Source organism: Odocoileus virginianus, chromosome 9 (genome assembly GCF_023699985.2).
Source record: "Odocoileus virginianus isolate 20LAN1187 ecotype Illinois chromosome 9, Ovbor_1.2, whole genome shotgun sequence".
NCBI lineage: Eukaryota > Metazoa > Chordata > Mammalia > Artiodactyla > Cervidae > Odocoileus > Odocoileus virginianus.
The window spans coordinates 68,590,989-68,608,942 of record NC_069682.1 but is presented as its reverse complement, the minus strand read 5'-3'; the positions used below and the strand labels follow the sequence as shown (position 1 = coordinate 68,608,942).

Here is a 17,954-nt window from a genome sequence, read left to right as displayed (position 1 = left end):
GTTCTTATCAAAAACACAAAAATTATATAATAAAGTAAATACAGAAGGTGGGAAGGAAAAGAAGATGATGAACAGCCAATATGATTACTGGAGTGGGAGGTACACACTGCTGGGTGTAAGACGGGCTGCTAGAAGGTATCACATGACCGGGGGAATACAGCCAACACTTTCCAATGACTGTAAATGGAGTGGGACCTTTAACAATTGTATTAAAATTTTTTTAATTAATAAAAAGTTAGTAAAAATATTCAGTCTCTACCACTAAGGTAAGAAGAGTAAATTGACAGAAAAGTTAACACTGAAGAGATAACAGGGTTATGAGGGAGGAAAAATTTGGGAATGAGTGCCTGAATGAGACCAAAAGGCACTTGAGGGCATATCAACTGTTTGCTGTAGCTATTAAGACTTCTCTACAATTGATACCTTTGTTTTCACAGAGGTTATATTTCATCAAAACTCAATAACAATGTCTTTTTACAGTTAGCATGACATTTCCTGAACAACAGCACGATTACTGTAACACCCACAGTTACAAAGTAAATAATAAAGAACATCAAGAGAAGGTAAAAATCACGTTGTTCTGACAAGGGGGATTAGTTATATAAATAATGAAATGCAAAGCTGGCCAATCTGCATGCACTCTGAATAAGCATGAAAAAAATTCAAGCCAATAATAAATACTCTTCTTACAAAATTCCCAGTAAGATGTGATAAACCTGAAACCATTCTTCCTGGTCACTAGAACCCCCATCACGTATTATTTGAAAGAGGATTCTTTCACCCTCTTTGTAAAGTTAAGTAAGTACGCAGTATGTCATTGGGTAAAGAATCTGCCTGCCAACACCGGAGACGCAGGTTCAGTCCCTGGGTCGGGAAGATCCCCTGGTGGAGGAAATGGCACCGCACTCCAGTATTCCTGCCTGGAAAACTCTAAGGACAGAGGAGCCTGGTGGGTTACAGTCCATGGGGTCACAAAGAGTCAGACATGGCTGAGCATGCATGCATGCATGTCACTGGAGCTCACAATTAGCTTGTTTTGTTTTTCCTGTGAGAAAATACCCAAGAGTCAACAGAGGTAGGAAGCAACCTGGGAGTTTTGGTTCGAGACTTAATTTTGGCATTAAGTAGGAAAGCTGTCTTTTAGCATCTGGATTTCAGATATTCAACCTATAAAAGGGATAAGAAAACTCGTCTTGCCCCCTCAGAGGTACCCTTAAGAATAGCCAAGTTAAAGAGGAAAATATGAATGCACCTTTAACTGTATTAAATATTGTATTAACAAAAGTGATGATAATATTACCGTCATGAGCAATAGATGCATTCCAGAAGTCTGGGCTTAACTGCCCCTTTGGCCTTCTCTCTGGATTATCTGTTCTTATTCAAAGACCTAGTTTTTTTTACAAAGATAAACAGTAAAATAATAATAATAAAGTAAGCACTAACAGTAATATACAATGAACCAAAAGCAAACATAAACAGCCTTACAATCCTCTGCTAATAGAATTCTATCACTGTTCTAAAAATAAATGTGATTCAAAAAACCCCCACCCGACGGTCACATGATCCTTCCTCTAACCCTGGAGGAAAGGCAGGACAGGTGGAATTACACTTGATTTTTACAGACTGCAAACCTCAAACGCAAGCCTGAAAGAGAAAAGTCACCCATCCTAGTTCCCAGCTGAAGCCAGGGCCATTCAACCCTCTTCTGACATACTTTGCTATTCATTCTCCTGGTCTAGGAGAGTTACAAGGCACCCCTATTTTCAAGGAAACTCACTTCACATAATGTCCAACTTCCAGGCTGATGGAGTAATGCTATCACTAATTTGACGCAGCTGGCAACTTCTCTGTATCATAAGGGAATTCTTCCCAGGAAGCTGCGCACACAAGCAGAGAGATGGTGACATCTACTGGTGAAAGTGTGCACTGCAGTGGAGGCTCAGTGCTTTAAGATTTGAAAAAGATCAGTAATGTTAACAGTTTATGAAATGAGGGGAGGGTACAAGGCAAAAAAACATGGAATAGAGAAGTAGGGGAAAGCCAGCAAGCACTGGGATGTTCTAAAAATGTGATTCATGACCACTCTGGGTAATCACTTTTGGTAAAAGTTCTGACTCCTTTCTTTTAGAGCAGTTTTAAATCAGTCTCTTTGGGAGCAAGTTTTCTTTAGGAATGTATATCTGGTTTAATAATGAAAGTCAATGGTAAATCACTGGGGAAAGGTGTTTAGGTCACTGAAATTTACTCCATGGATGATGTTTCAAGAATGGAGGGGAGGGGGGAGGGAAAGAGAAGGAAGTTAACATTTATGAAATGCCTATTGTGTTGAAGGCACTTTATAAGCATTACCATGCTTAATTCTCACTCCCACATGAAAGTTATACTATAGGTAATAGTATTATCTCCATTTTACAGTGAGGAAACTGAGGCGTAGAGAATAGAAACTAGCCCCGAACTACTCAATAAATGGTAAAGTCAGGAATAGAAACCTAAAGGTCTGACCGTACGATCTAAACACCCCAGGCACACAAACCACCTCAACCAAAATCAACACTAACTACCCACAAGCATAATATATTTTCTTAGAAACAGACACCATTTCACATTTAAATGCATGTGAAATCTAACACTCTTCCTGTCCAAAAACTTGGATGTCTCGAGCAATCAATAACACACAGTGAGTTGTGTCTTTACCATACAATAAATTACCATGGATCAGCCTTCTCCTCACTGAGTCATCTTCTCAAAGCTGTCAATACTTTCTTACACTGTCAGCTCAAAATCCCAATAACATTAGCATCTAATTCCAATGGTGAGATGAAGAAAGGAAAAGACACGCTTTCTACTCAGTTATTGGTGCTTGGAGAGAACATGTCAGCAAAGACAAAAGATGCTCAATTCTGTTGTATTTCACTTGAGTGATGAACAAGCACCAGGATTTTTAAGTAAATATGGTCACATTTGGGGAGGGAAATGATATACGTACTACATCTCAGGGAATGAGGAGAGTCCTGCATTATCTTCCTTCTTTCAAAGGCACTGGGGCTACAAAAGCAAATACTGCTTTCAGAATTCTAACAGAGAGTGTCTGTGGGTGGGGGTGAGAAAATTGGCATAAACCTTTTCCCTGTCTTTCTCAACATTTCACGTCCCAGGAATATAGATTACTGACCTGCCAAGAGTCCATGTGAGAAAAAAATGGGAGGGGAAGTGTAAAGAAAGACTGAAGAAAGGATCTGACAGCTCAAAGGAAGAAGAGTGAAAAAGGATAGGTCTGGGTACATGAGACCACAATTCAATGTCATGGCTGTGGATTCAGCAGAAAAAAAGATAACTGACACCACAACTGAAAATGGAAAACTACTTTCTAGATTAATAACGAATTCCCATTTTTAAGTATTTGGAAGCTTCTGATTGAGGACAAGTAAATGATACTAAACTTATAGTTTTTCTTTTCTGACTTCAGACTTAGAAACATTAAAGTAACTGACCAAATCTGGCTTCAGGTGTAAACAGATTCAAACTAAGGAAATTTCAGGTTCTGATTACAGCAATTGGGAATCCCAGACCTCCAGGAATTGCTTCAGTTCTTAAAACCAGCCTGGCAAAATTCTGATATCAGGAGCATCTAACAATGTTCGCTGGGACACTGATTATGCACACTCCTGTGACACAGTGTTATGACTAAATTAGAATTTCATTAGTTTATCATCACTAGCCCCAGATTGTAGCAGAGAGATATCACAGAATCAATCTATTCATTGTTAATAAAAGACAACATAACTATAAAAAAGAAAAAAAAGTTAGAGATTTAAAGTATGTAACTTGCTTCTCAAAACTGAAAGGCTACAGCTATTAAATACCTTAAAAAACGAAGGTAGCAATTATAAAAAGTTTCAATCTCTGTTTATGAACAGGTTTACGAAGTAATCAACTTGAAAACCACTACAAACAACCTAAACGTCTATCAACAGAGGACTGGCTGGATAAACTATGGTACCTCTTCACAATATAATGCTAAAACATCAGGAAAAACAAAATAAGGGCTATCCTTATATACTGCTGTGGAGTGATTCCTAGGACATAGAGTTTAGTGAAAACAGAAAGGCAGATAACAATGTGTATCTTTATCTAAGAATGGGATATCTTATGTGTATCTACTTAACCAAGAATGGGATATCTTAACGTGTATCTACTTATTTAAGAATGGAAGTACAAATATCCATGTATTTGTATAAAGTTGGCCCTTAGGGGATCACCCATGGTTGGCTGAATCCACGGATGCAGAACTCACAGATATAGTGCGGACTACAGGACATCGGCATCCTCGGCTTTTGCCATCAGCAGCTCGGGACCAATCCCCCACAGATGCTGAGAGATGGCTGCGTGTGTATGTGTGTGTATATATATAACTGAAATGAAACAACCGAAAAAGGAGGAAATAAAGTAGAGAGGATAGGGACAGAAGCCAAATCTGAGTAATTCTGTTTTGTAGTTTGTCTTTGGAACCAATTAGTTTGTAGAATTATAAAGTGAAAATAAAAATAAAAACAATAAAAAACAATCTAAAAACAGAAAGCCAATGAGAAAATAGCATGAGACGATTGAGGAAAGCTGAATACCGGCAGGGTAATTTACAGCTTTAAAGAATTATTGTTCTTAATTTTTAAACGTATGATGATGGTATCATGGTTGTATTTTTTGAAAGGGATCTTTTATAGATTCATATGGAAGTATTTTAAGGTGAAGTATGCCTGGAATTTGCTTCAGAATAAACATGCAGCAGGGGTGATAAATAATAGAAGAGGAGGATTAGGGGAAATAAGCCATGAGTTGATGGCTGTTACAGCTGAGTGACGGGAGCTTCACTAGAGCCTGTCTTTTTTGAGGATATGCATTTTTAAAACTCATCTTGAAACAAATGGACAATAAATCCAAAGATAGAACGTTTTAGGAGTGTTCCTTTTATTTTCATAAAATGGCAGATAAAGTTTCAAGTTGTAGATATTTGGGTTCCCAGAAAACATTAAGAAGCATCCTTAGCAGTATTAATTTAAACATGAGTAAATCAAACATTTCTGCCACCATACCAATCATGAATTTAAATTATAAATAAGACAGCAATAATTCTCATCACTCACCAAATGTCTAACTTCTAAAGTGTACAGCCAAAAGCAAAGAGTGCCATCCAATAAGAAATTAGTAACTGACTACGTCCTGACAGTTCAGGAAAGCTTAATAAAAGCCCAAAGAAATCTCTACTTAACAATCGGATTTGAAGGCCTGATCCAGGAAAGAATGCTTAAGATAGTTTCACAAAATCAGAGGGTTTTGTCACCCTCCAGGGAAAAAGTCAGGGCTAAAATGTATCCTTCACTACCACAAAAAGCCATCCAAATGGTTTATAACTATGCACAGAATCCAAACAGTCAATCTTGTTCAGGTTCTGTTGATCAAATTAATTTTGAATTAAGAGTCTGGTGGTTTTGTATCCTGCCGGACCCATTATCAGACAATGTCAGAGGGCTGTTAGCTTAGTTCTTTGTTCTGCATTGGATTCTATTTTTAATTTCTCTGTTACATCAAGGAAAAAAATCTAGGAGGGTGCTAAGTATTTCCAGAAAAAAAAAAAAAAGGGCACAGCGGGCACGAATGTACTTCACCTGAAGGGCACAGCAGCACTGCCCCCGGCCCCGTCCTCACACACCCACACCCACGTTCCGGGCACCACGACTCGCGACTTCCGTCCATGCCACACCCCTGCTGCCCGCACACACACCGCCCTCCCTCTGCATGTGTCTCAGCCTGCGGGGCCCTCCCTCCTCCAGCTGCAGAATGCCTGTTCATCTTTCAAAACACACTTCAAATGAGATTTCTTGATGCTGTTCTTGGGGTTCTTTTTCCTGAGGTTCTTGCTCCCTCTTCTGGGCATTTTTTGTAAGTACTTTATGAACAGAATTTACGAGAAGAGCCTAGAGAGAGGCCAAAACAAGGTTTACAGGATAGGCTCTGGAGTTGAATCCTTGCTCGGCCACTTACAATCTGTACAACTTTCATCAATGACTTGCTTCCTTTAAGCCTCAGTGTTCTCATCCATAAAACGGCAATAATATTGCCTACCACCTGGAATGGTTATGAGAACTGAGCTAATGTTTATAAAGGACCTTAGATCCATGCCTGGCACACGGTAAGTTCTCAAGCAATGTAAGCTATTATAGGCACAAGGTATCGAAATTATCTGATTACCTTTTTATGCTACATATGTGCTTTCTCAGGGTAATGACTATATTTGTTGAATTAATTCAATTAGTTAACTGGATTAATTAATGGCATTAAAGAATTATTACTCTTAATTTTTAAGAATTAAGAGAATCAATTAATTCAGAAACTGTCTCTGAGGTTAACTGAAAAGTCCGTACTAACTATAAGCCAGGCGATTGTTAGGTCTTAGGAATATGAAGATGAGTAAAATTCCCAGCCATCAAGGATCTTACAGTCTTGGCTACTCACACATAGAAGACTCAGTGTACACAGACTGAATGAGTATGTGGGGTCCAGTTACTATCAACTCTTTTTTTAAAGAATAAGTCATAAGAAATCTGGAAACATTATTTGAATAAATACGAAACTTACTCTTAGACCTTATATACCAAGAGCTGATGATCAGCAATCTTTGCAAAGTTACTAAGATTGAAAAGTACCGTGGTTCATCTAGTTCTGCGGAAGTTCCAGCTACTCCATTTAGACTAAAACCAGGAAGACCTCAGGAGAATTTTAAAAAGACATACCTCACTCTATTTTTTAAATTTACGCAAGTAATACGTTAATATGGCAATACATTCTCACTGTAGAAACAGTTAAAACGGAAATTCTTCTCCTCAAATGTAGTGACTCTTACCAAGTAGTTTCATATCCTTTTCTACCTATTCAGTTGCATGTGTGCATAACAGAAACAGGTAGCACGGTTTGTGGTTTTTAAAACATTTATACAAATGCTATCACACTGTTTGCATTATTCTGCATTTTATCACTATTACACACAAAAATTCCTATACAGACACAGGTGGGCTTCTCAGCTCTGCCTCTGCAAGGCCTTTTCTTACACCATCTCTTACTGAGCTCCTTTAAAATAAAAATAGCCACTATTATCTGAACTGGTATATTATCTGACTTAATGTCTGTTTCCCTCACCACAGTCAACTCCGGGAGAGCCTGGGGCTGGTCTGTCTTCTTCATCCCCTTGGTATTGAGCCTCCTTAGACGAAAATACTACAGTGTCTTTTTGGAAGGTCCGTGAGCCAAATCGGGTTTAAGCTGACAGCTTTTTGTGGCTTTTATGATGGCAAATGGGAGGGTTTGAACTCTCATAAAAGCAACATTCATTTCCAAAAATGCATGTGTTTATAGACTATGAAATACAAATTTGAGAGAACACTGCATTTATAAGTATATTTTATTTATACTTTAATTACTATTATGTCTCAAAAATTAAAGGAAATCTTTGTTATTTTTCAGTGTGGCAAACAAGGCAATTCAATTTTAAAAATGCAACAAGAATTCAGTTGCAGATGAAAATAAGTTTTTTTGTCAGTATCAAATTCTGCCACTTTTGACTGATTAAATTACTTCCCATTTGCCATGTCTGGGCAAAAAAAAATCATTTCAAAATAGCAATTGCCTTCACAGGAAGAAAGAGAATATCTTCTTTATAACTAAATACTGCCTGCTGGGAAATCAGAAAATCTCTGAAAGGCCATTGAGGGGAACATGGCAGCTTGTCTGACACACACCCCTCTCTCTTAAGCTTAGTGGGGTTACTCAGAACACTTTCTTCACTCAATGGATTGGCTCTTTCTTTGCCAGATGTCATTTTATATTTCCTTTTTTAAAATATCTATTTATTTGGCTGCACCGGGTCTTAGTTGCGACATGTGAACTCTTAATTGCAGCACATGGGATCTAGTTCCCTGACCAGGGATCGAACCCATACTCCTGCACTGGAAGCACAGAGTCTTAGCCAGTGGACCACCAGGGAAGTCCCTGCCAGATGTCACTTTCACACAAACACTTCTCTGATTTTAGGTATTGCTTTGGTTCCTCTACTAAGAGTACAGGAGACTCAAAAGGGGAGTAGAAAGGAAATTTAAAAATCATGCCATGTTGTTAAAATATGGATTCACCCTGATTTCTGAATTTTTATAGCATCTAGTAGGAAAGAAGAAAGCTGAGCACCAAAAAATTGATGCTTTTGAACTGTGGTGTTGGAGAAGACTCTTGAGAGTCCCTTGGACTGCAAGGAGATCCAACCAGTCCATCCTAAAGGAGATCAATCCTAGGTGTTCACTGGAAGGACTGATGCTGAAGCTGAATCTCCAATACTTTGGCCACCTCATGTGAAGAGTTGACTCACTGGAAAAGACCCTGATGCTGGGAGGGATTGGGGGCAGGAGGAGAAGGGGACGACAGAGGATGAGATGGCTGGATGGCATCACCGACTCAATGGACATGAGTTTGAGTAAACTCTGGGAGTTGGTGATGGACAGAGAGGCCTGGCGTGCTGCGATTCATGGGGTCGCAAAGAGTCAGACACGACTGAGCGACTGAACTGAACTGAGAAAAGAAGGGCTTCCCTTGTGGCTCAGCTGGTAAAGAATCCACCTGCAATGCGGGAGACCTGCATTTCCAACAAGTTTCCAGGTGATGCTGACACTGCTTGTCTGGGAATTGCACTTTGAGAAACACTGTTTTATTTATTTATTTATTTATTTTAATTTATTTTCTATTTTTATTGTGGTGTAGTTGACATATTATGTTATTTCAAACATAGTGATTTGACATTTATATACATTATTAATTAATCACTATGATCAGTCCATTATTCATCATCATACAAAGTTATTACAATATTATTGACTATATTTCCTCTGCTGTACATTACATGCCTATGACTTGTTTATTTTTTAACAAAGTTTGTACTTCTTAATCCCCTTCACCTATTTTGCCCATACCCCTCCTTCTGTCAACTCCCTGTCTGTTCTCTGTATCTGTGAGTCTGTTTCTGTTTTGAGAAACACTGTTTTAGATTAGGGGACTTCCCTGGTGGCTCAGACGGTAAAGGATCTGCCTGCAATGCAGGAGACCCAGGTGTGACCCCTGGGTTGTGAAGATCCCCGGAGAAGGGAATGGCAACCCACTCCAGTGTTCTTGCCTGGAGACTTCCATGGACAGAGGACTATTATTTTAAGTACTTGATTTGGGATTCAGGCCATACAGCAAGAGTACTGAGGCATTAAGAACAGTTTTCATCTGATCTTTGGAAACTTTTGGTGTAGTAGCTTATGTATGGAAGAAGTGGTAGTCACTCAATTGTGTCTGACTCTCTGCGACCCCGTGGACTGTAGCCCGCCAGGCTCCTCTGTCCATGGGATCCTTCAGGCAAGAACACTGGAGTGGGGAGCCACTCCCTTCTCCAGGGGATCTCCCCAGCCCAGGGATCGAACCCGGGTCTCCTGCATTGCAGGTGGAGTCTTTACCATCTGAGCCACGAGGGAAGCCCAGACCATGTACATCCTACCTCAATTTTCTCTCACTGCTTAGTCTGAAATTCTCTTAGAAGCGGATTCTCTTGAAATTTTCAAGGTAACATTAGAATAAAATTTTTTGTCAGGATGGAGTGACTCAGACACAAAGTGGACATATATAAATCCAAATGATTTAGACCAGGAATCCCCAGATCAAATGGCTTATACGCCAGACAGGTCAGAAACTTAATACAAGTGAGTGAAGTCAATGGGATCTTGAGGAGAACTGGGGTGGTCAGATCTGAAGAGAGCAGCTTCTACTCAGCTCCAGACAACCTATCAATCAAAAATGGATCTTAGCTCTAAAAAATAATGCATCTGAGTCAGTTCTAATGAGGTGGATGAAACTGGAGCCTATTACATAGAGTGAAGTAAGTCAGAAAGAGAAACACCAACATCAAAACCAATTCACCAATACAAACACCAATACACCAATGCATATATATGGAATTTAGAAAGACGGTAATGACAACCCTATATGCAAGACAGTAAAGAGACACAGATGTAAAGAACAGACTTTTGCACTATGTGGGATAAGGTGAGGGTGGATGATTTGAGAGAACAGCATTGAACCATGTATATTACCATAAGTAAAATAGATGACCAGTGTAAGTTCGATGCATGAAGCGGGGCACTTAAAGCTGGTACTCTGGGACAACCCAGAGGGATGGGGTGGGAGGGAAGTGGGAGGATGGTTCAGGGTGGGGAACACATGTGCACCCATGGCTGATTCATGTCAATGTACGGCAAAAAACACAATATTGTAAAGTAATTAGCCTCCAATTAAAATAAATAAATTAATTTTTAAAACGTGTATCTTGGACTTCCTTGGTGGTCCAGTGGTTAAGAACCCACCTGCCAACACAGGGGACATGGGTTCTGTCCTAGGTCCTGGAAGATCCCACATGTCTTGGAGCATGCAAACTCTTCACTGCAGCACAACTATTGAGTCCACTCTCTAGGGCCTGAAAGTCACAGCTACCAAAGCCGGCACGCCTGAGCCTCAGCTCCACGACAAAAGAAGCCACCATGATGAGAAGCCCACTCACCGCAACTCAAAGAAAGCCTGCATGCAGCAACAAAGACCCAGTGCAGCCAAAAATGCCAAAAAAAAAAAAAAAAAAAAAGTTTTTAAAAAAATGTAGGTCTGGGGGTTTTCCTGGTGGCTCAGTGGTAAAGAGTCCCCCTGCAAGTTTAGGAGACATAGGTCCGATCCCTGATCCGGGAAGCCTCACAAGCCTCAGAGCAAATAAGCTCATGCATCACAACTACTGAGTCTGTGCTCTAGACCCTGGGAGCCATAACTGTTGAGCCGACGCACTGCAACTACTGAAGTCCAAGTGCCCTAGAGCCTGTGCTTGGCAACCAGAGAAGCCACGGCAACGCCTGCGCACCGCAACTAGAGAGCAGCCCCTGCTTGCCACAGCTACAGAAAAGCCTGCGCAGCAAGGAAGTCCCAGCACAACCAATACGTTAATAAAAATAGATTTCCTTCTAATGTAGGTCTTTTACGGTCAGCTCTTCCAAGTTTTCAAAATAAGCTGGAGTTCCAACATTTTATGTAGAAGCTCTCAATTTTCAAACACAGGCAACTAATTTAAAATGTTTAAACACTGCATAGGACACAAATAAAGGTATGTGAGCTGGATGATGCCAGGTAATAACTTCTGGTAAGTCTCAGAACCTTCCTCCTGCACCAGCCGGGAAGAATACATGCTGGGCAAAGTTCTAATCTAGTCACTGTGCTCATAGGCACACTCGCCCCAGTGGTCATCTGCTTCCCAAATAAAAAGCTCTTTCTCTAAAGACCTACTAAAGCCCCTGTGTGTAAGTAGCTTGCCCGTCCAAATAAATTCTCTGCCAGGGATCTGAGTTTGGGAAAACGATGGCAGAGAGAAATGAGTTCTTCAAACATGGGAACTACTGATCCCAAATTAATGATTAAAGTGACCAGAATCTCTAGGATCACTAACTAGACCTGGGGACTACAGATCTGAGGATTCTCAAACATCCCAACACAATGGTGATGTGATTTGGCACTTGGGAATTGTTTCACTTTGCCTAAAGACTCACTGAGAAAATCAGTCCTTTCAAAGATGTCCAAGACAACTACAGAGGCAAGATGGAATTGCAAACCTGATGATTCAAGTCTCATGGGTCTACTCTAAATAATAGTGGCAGCCTGGAACACTGTCTTAAGGAGGATTCTGAAGCTGAATCCTGACAGTGCAAAACCATGAATGCCAAAGATCTAGAAGAGAGAAAAGGCAGCAGACGGGCCTGTTTTGTATAACAGGTACACTTGTGTTCACCAAATCTAGCTTTTCTATAGTGTATCAATACAGCAACCAATATAATATTTTCAAAACATTAAGTAGGATCAAGTCACATCTTGCCAGTAGCTTTCCATTTTACTCAGAGTAAAAGTTGAAGTTATTATTATTACACAAAAAGCCCTATGTTATTTGACTCCTCATTACTCCTCTGATCTCATTTCCTGCTACAGCATGTCCCCTTGATGCCATTCCAGATGTACCATTCACTTCACTGTTCTGCCAACACACTAAGCAAATCGCTGCCTTGGGACTTTACACTTGCTATTCCAGCCACTTTGGATAGTCACAAAGTTCACTCTCTTATCTTCTTACCAATGAGACCTTCCTCAACTGGTTATTTAAAACTGCTACATATTTATACACACTCACACACACTCCCCCCCACACCTCCTTTTTCCCTTCCCTTCCCCACCAATCTCCCTCTCCTGCTCCATACTTTCTACAACACTTATCACTATCAGACACAATAGTTTACTTTCTTATTTTTCTTCTTCTTTTTTTTTAATTTTTCTTCTTCTTTTTTTTTAATTTTTCTTCTTCTAAAATGAACCTCCATGAGGAATGAGTTTCTGATGGTTCTGTTCACCCCTATACCCTTAGCAAAGTGTCAGGCACATACTGGCACCCAAAGAATTAATAAATAAATGAATGAAAAAATAGAAGATAATAGCAGATGATGAATAAATCAGTGAGTAAACAAACAGATGATAAAAACAAAGGAACCTGGGTCCTAACATGGGTTCAGGGACTAACAGGTTAAGTAACTTCAGGTGAGTTATTCTGGTCCTCAGAAGATTGTTATCCTTAGTTGTATAAACTCTGACATTCCTGCTACTCTACAAAAGCAGAAACTATGTTGTGGAAGAATGACACCATTTCCTCTGGGCCAGTTAGTAAGACAGGAGAAAGCCAGGACTGGAAAGTCTCCCCAAGTCCAAACAGAATGCCCAAAACTAAGCTCTTATAAACAACAACAAAATTATGACAGAATTGACAAATATAAAAACTAAATAATCCTAAAGAGAAAATTCTAGAAAAGGAATGCAGACTCTTTAGCTTATTTTTTTCCTTTTTTTTTTTAAACTGACTCTACTCATTAAATCTCTGCAAACATTAGCAAGTGTCTGTGGTTGAAGGAGAATGTTCCACAGCAGAAAAAGGAAAAACACACCCAGTTTTTCATAGGAAACTTTGGAAAGATTTAATATTCATCCTCAGACAAAATTCAGAATAATCCTGTCAGAGAGCCTAATATTAGGATAATGGTTAACCAAACAACAAAGATGCAATAAAGCAGCACTAATTTCCCTGCGGTCTAATTCTTAAAAAAATCACAAGCCCAGATAGGCTATGAAAGACAGTGCATCTTCATCGGATGACTGAATATTTCTTTTACCGTTAACAATTTCAAACTCAACAAAAGAAAAATGACAAGTGAGGAAATAATTATTAAAGCTGCTTTGGATGGTCACAAAAAAAGTGGATGCCACTAATTGGGGGTCCTCGGAACAGTTCAAATGTCAGTCAAAATGTTGTCTCAAGACCCTGGAGGCCCTCGGGCCAGGAGCTACTGCCAGGGGCATTTGGAGGAAGTGTGAGCTGCAGAAGAAAATGCTCAAGCACTTTGCACTTCGAGAGTAAAAACAGAATTGGATATGTGATCTTTCAAACAGCTTTCCACAGCAGACATGACCATCTGCTTCCAACTCTACTTACGAATTCATAGTCTCCATCCTGGGGAACTTTCCAATCTGAAGAGTTCTGCAGTGGGCCAGGGACACTCTTGCCGAAGCTGTTGATCTGATTTTCCTTTTCTTTTTGTTCAAAGTATTCAAGGAACGACGGTCTGGCAGGCTGCATGGTCTCATCCCTTCCTGAAAACCAAGACAAATACAAGGTGAAATATACTATCTCAGATTTCAGACAAGTTTAGTAAATGGATCTGTCTCCAGGTGGGCTACTGTTATGGAATCAGTGGCTTTTTGTTAGATAATCCTTTAATGTTCTAGTGAAAAGTACAGGAAAATGCACCCCAAAAATTCTCATTCATAATACCTTCCATAGGATTTCAGAGGACTCACAGCCCCTCCGGGTCCCTTTTCCTAAACGGAGAGACTTGGTGATGCAACGACTCTGAGTCAGCTGCAAGCCCTAGTTTGTGGATCCCTGATAGCAAAGAGTTTTCTATAACATTTAGACGGAAAAGAGGCACACAAGCCAAAATATTTATTAATCGTCTACATATATAACATGTTCCATAGGCATCAGAGTCAGGAAAGGGGATGACACCACAGACTGATTGATTTCCCTTGGCAATCTCATGATCTAATTTGACGAATGAGAAAAACAGGTCTGAAAAAGAAAATCCAGGTATGTCACAATCCGCTCCGTGAAATATTATATAACTTTTAAAACACTGTTTACAGATGGCTTATGATAAAGTTAAGGAGGAAAAATAAGATACAATATTATATATACAGTACAATCTCAACTCAGTAAAATTATATACATAGGAGAAAAAACATGACTAGAAGAAAATATGACTAAAATGTTACCAGGATTTATCTCTGATAGCAGGATTATAGGTGATTTTATTGAATGCTTTTAAATATTTTTTCCTTACTTTTTAAAATTTACTTCTAATTTGAGGATAACTACTTTACAATGCTGTGTTGGTTTCTGCCATCTAACTGTGAATCAGACATAACTGTACATATACCCCTCCCTCTAGAACCTCCCTCCCACCCCCCACCCCATCCCACTCCTCGAGGTCATCACAGAGCACCGCGCCGGTGCTAACAGCAGCTTCCCAGGAGCTATCTGTTTTACAAATGGGGATGCATACGTTTCAGTGCTCCTCTTGGTCCCACCTTCTCCTACCCCTGCTGTGTCCACAAATCCGCTATCTACGTCTGCATCTCTATCCCTGTGCTGCAAACAGGTTCCTCTGCACCGTTCTTCTAGATTCCATATACATGAGTTAATATATCGTTTTTCTCTTTCTAACTTACTTCACTATGTAAAGAAGATCGTATAGGATATTAAATAGATAGAGCTGACTGTAAGAGTTACACACGCCCAGGAGACGGCAAGATCTTGTAAGACAGGTGGTCGGGGAAGACTGGTTGAAGGACTCAGGTTAGCAGTCCCACAGCAGGGCAGCTTAGAGAGCAGAATCAGTGGTTATGTAACAGCAGTTATCATATGAGAGCAGAATACAGCAGTTACTCACTAGAACTAGTAACAATCGCAGAAAGAGCAACTTTACCTGGAATGACTTAAAAACCTAGTTGGCTGAAGGTACCTAGTTCACCACAATCTAATCCTGGGAAATTCAGAAGCTTTTTTTTCCCCCAGTATTCTGCATGTGGATTTATACTGCCTTTTCCCCCAGTAACCAGGAAAAAAGACTAAAAGGTTCAGAGCTATAAGAAGTGGACAGGTAGGGGCCCAGAACATAAAGAACGGCACGTGTTTCTCTCCAAGCACCCCTGTTCCCTGCAGTCTCATTTCCTGACATCTGCTCAGTCCCAGTTTCAAGCTAGCATCCTGACTGTCTCTCAGATGTTTGTCTTACTTACCATCACCATTGCCAAGTTCAACAGCAGCCCATTTCCCAGATCTGCCCACTTCCAGATGCTGCCAGTAGCTTACTTCACTATTGCCCCCTCATTTATTAGGGATTAAACACGATATTTGCTAGGACCAGTCAATAATCGTGTTCAATGTCTGTTTTGGTATGTCTGTTCTAGGTACGATGTTAAGTGCTTTTTACACTTATTTTTTAATTTTTTTACACACTTTTAAAGTTAAATTTAAGATATTATTTCATAATATAGTTCTGAAGGAACTGCAACAAAATAAAACTTGTAAAAATGGGGGTGTTTTGGATTTTCTGACAAGTTAGGACATAAAGTCCTTTTGATCAGTCCTTTCCTATGGAGATCACCAAAGGAGAAGTTTGGCTCAGAGACAACTCTGTAGCAAGTCTACCCCTAATCCTACAAATAAAAATGGGTGCTTAGAGGGCCTCCTTGAACCAAACAACTGTGACATGCTATAGGTGGCTGACACAGGCAGTAAGCAGTGTGCTTTTACACAAAATATCTTGGAACTTCCTTGGTGATCCAGTAGTTAAGACTCTGTGCTCCTAATGCAGGGGGGATGTGTTTCTTCTCTGGTCAGGGGAACTAAGATTCTGTATGCCACACAGCGCAGCAAAAAACAAACCACCAAAAAACAAAAAGGACTGGTTCGGACCAGCTGAAGAGAATAACCAGAACAAGGCAGAAAGCCTAAATTATCAAACAACTGGACAGCTGTTTGGGGAAAGACTACATTGTAACCATACCTCCTATCTTCAACCAGGAAAACTCCAAATGAAAAAGAGCTCTAATTATAAAAATGGAAATCATAAGTACTAGAAGAAAACATGTGTAAATGCAATGTATTTAAAACCTGGAAGCAAAGAGAAGCCTTGACAACATGGTTTTAGATGAAGCCTCTGGAAGCCAGTCAGCCCCAGCTGATCACTAAGTTTTTGAGGCGGTTTGTTACACAGCAAAAACTGACTGATACAGTATCTGAGATCTGTCTCCATCTCTTTCCATCACACCCAGCACACATCAAACTATACCTAAAAGAGGAATTCCAGACTTTGGGAACTCAGGTTCAAATGCAACTAATATTGACTGAATGCTTTTCTAAGTTTCAGGCCCTTGACTTGATGCTTCCACAGGATGCTGCCATCCAAACTTCAGGAACACCATGTAAATAAAGTAGGAGGGAAGATGATTTGCCCTTGTCGGCACCTACCAAGTGCTACACGATGTATCGTTTCCCTTTGTCCTCCCATCTTTTGAGAACCCAGACTGGAAAGATCCCCTGGAGAAAGAACTGGCAACCCACTCCAATATTCATGCCTGGGAAATCCCATGGACAGAAGAGACCAGCGGGCTACAGTCTATGAGGTCAGAAGAGTCGGACACAACTTAGCAACTAGACCACCACCACCACTATCACTTCCACTTTCTAGATGAGAAATTTGCCTAAGGTCATACAAGGATAGGATTTGAACCGTGATCATCAGGCTTCAAGGCTGCCTCTCATATTGCAAATGCTCTAAAATCAAAATGAAAATTCTTGACATGTCCAAACTGCCATTAGGCTGAGTGCAGAAAGACCGGGGGAAAGGAATTTTCCCAGTAACATTATCTCTGGACTCTTCTTTCAGCACTCCTGAGGACAGCATCAGGCATGCTGGACAACAGCCTGACGACATTGAAAGGTGTCAGAGAACCGCTCCCCGCTGACTAACGACAATGCTATCCCCAGGGCTTCTGCCAGCCCGTGGGCTTTGAGTTTCAATGTGAGCTGTGGTATTTTTCTCAGGTGTATCCCAGGAAATGAAGACGTTCCACTGAATGATAATACCAGAAACCTGAAGCCACTGGGAGAACGGACTCAATAGAAAAGTCAAACTCGGAAAACAGCCATGTCTTGCTGTGATTCTTTCATCTGATGTAAGGAAAGCCCTGAATTCCTACATTATGACAGGCCTGTTTCTCTTTGTAAGCAGCACCTGATAAATTAAATAGACAATCTGTCAAAGTCCACAAAAGGGCAAATTCATAAGCAACTGTATCTTATATTTAGTTTTCTTTGAAAAAATGCTATGTAAAAGCAGAAGGACACAACAATCCAAAAATCATCAGCTGATGAAGGAGTAAATAAAATATGACAATGTCTATATATAGATACGGTAGAGTATTATTGGGAGATAAAAAATAAATACAGACACATGGTACAACATAGAGGAACCCTGAAAACAGGATGCTGAATGAAAGGAGCCAGTCACAAAAAGTCACATTCTATGATTCTATTTATATGAAATGTTCAGAACAAGCAAATCTGCAGAGACAAAAAGTAGATTAGAGGTTGCCTAGGGTTATTGGGGCAGTGAGTATTATGGATACAGAGTTTCTTTAGAGGGTGATCAAAATGTTCGAAAATTAGATTTTGAACAAAATTGGCTATA

At 40.0% G+C, this 17,954-nt stretch overlaps 1 protein-coding gene across 1 annotated transcript in view; it reads right to left on the bottom strand.

The window, feature by feature from the left end:
• The window catches only part of STK4 (serine/threonine kinase 4), an 89,632-nt gene that overhangs the window by 28,592 nt on the left and 43,086 nt on the right, over positions 1-17,954 (bottom strand). The window contains exon 10 of the mRNA XM_020911481.2: positions 13,634-13,791. Coding sequence (XP_020767140.1) covers positions 13,634-13,791 — 158 coding nt within the window. The remainder of the gene's footprint in view (positions 1-13,633; positions 13,792-17,954) is intronic.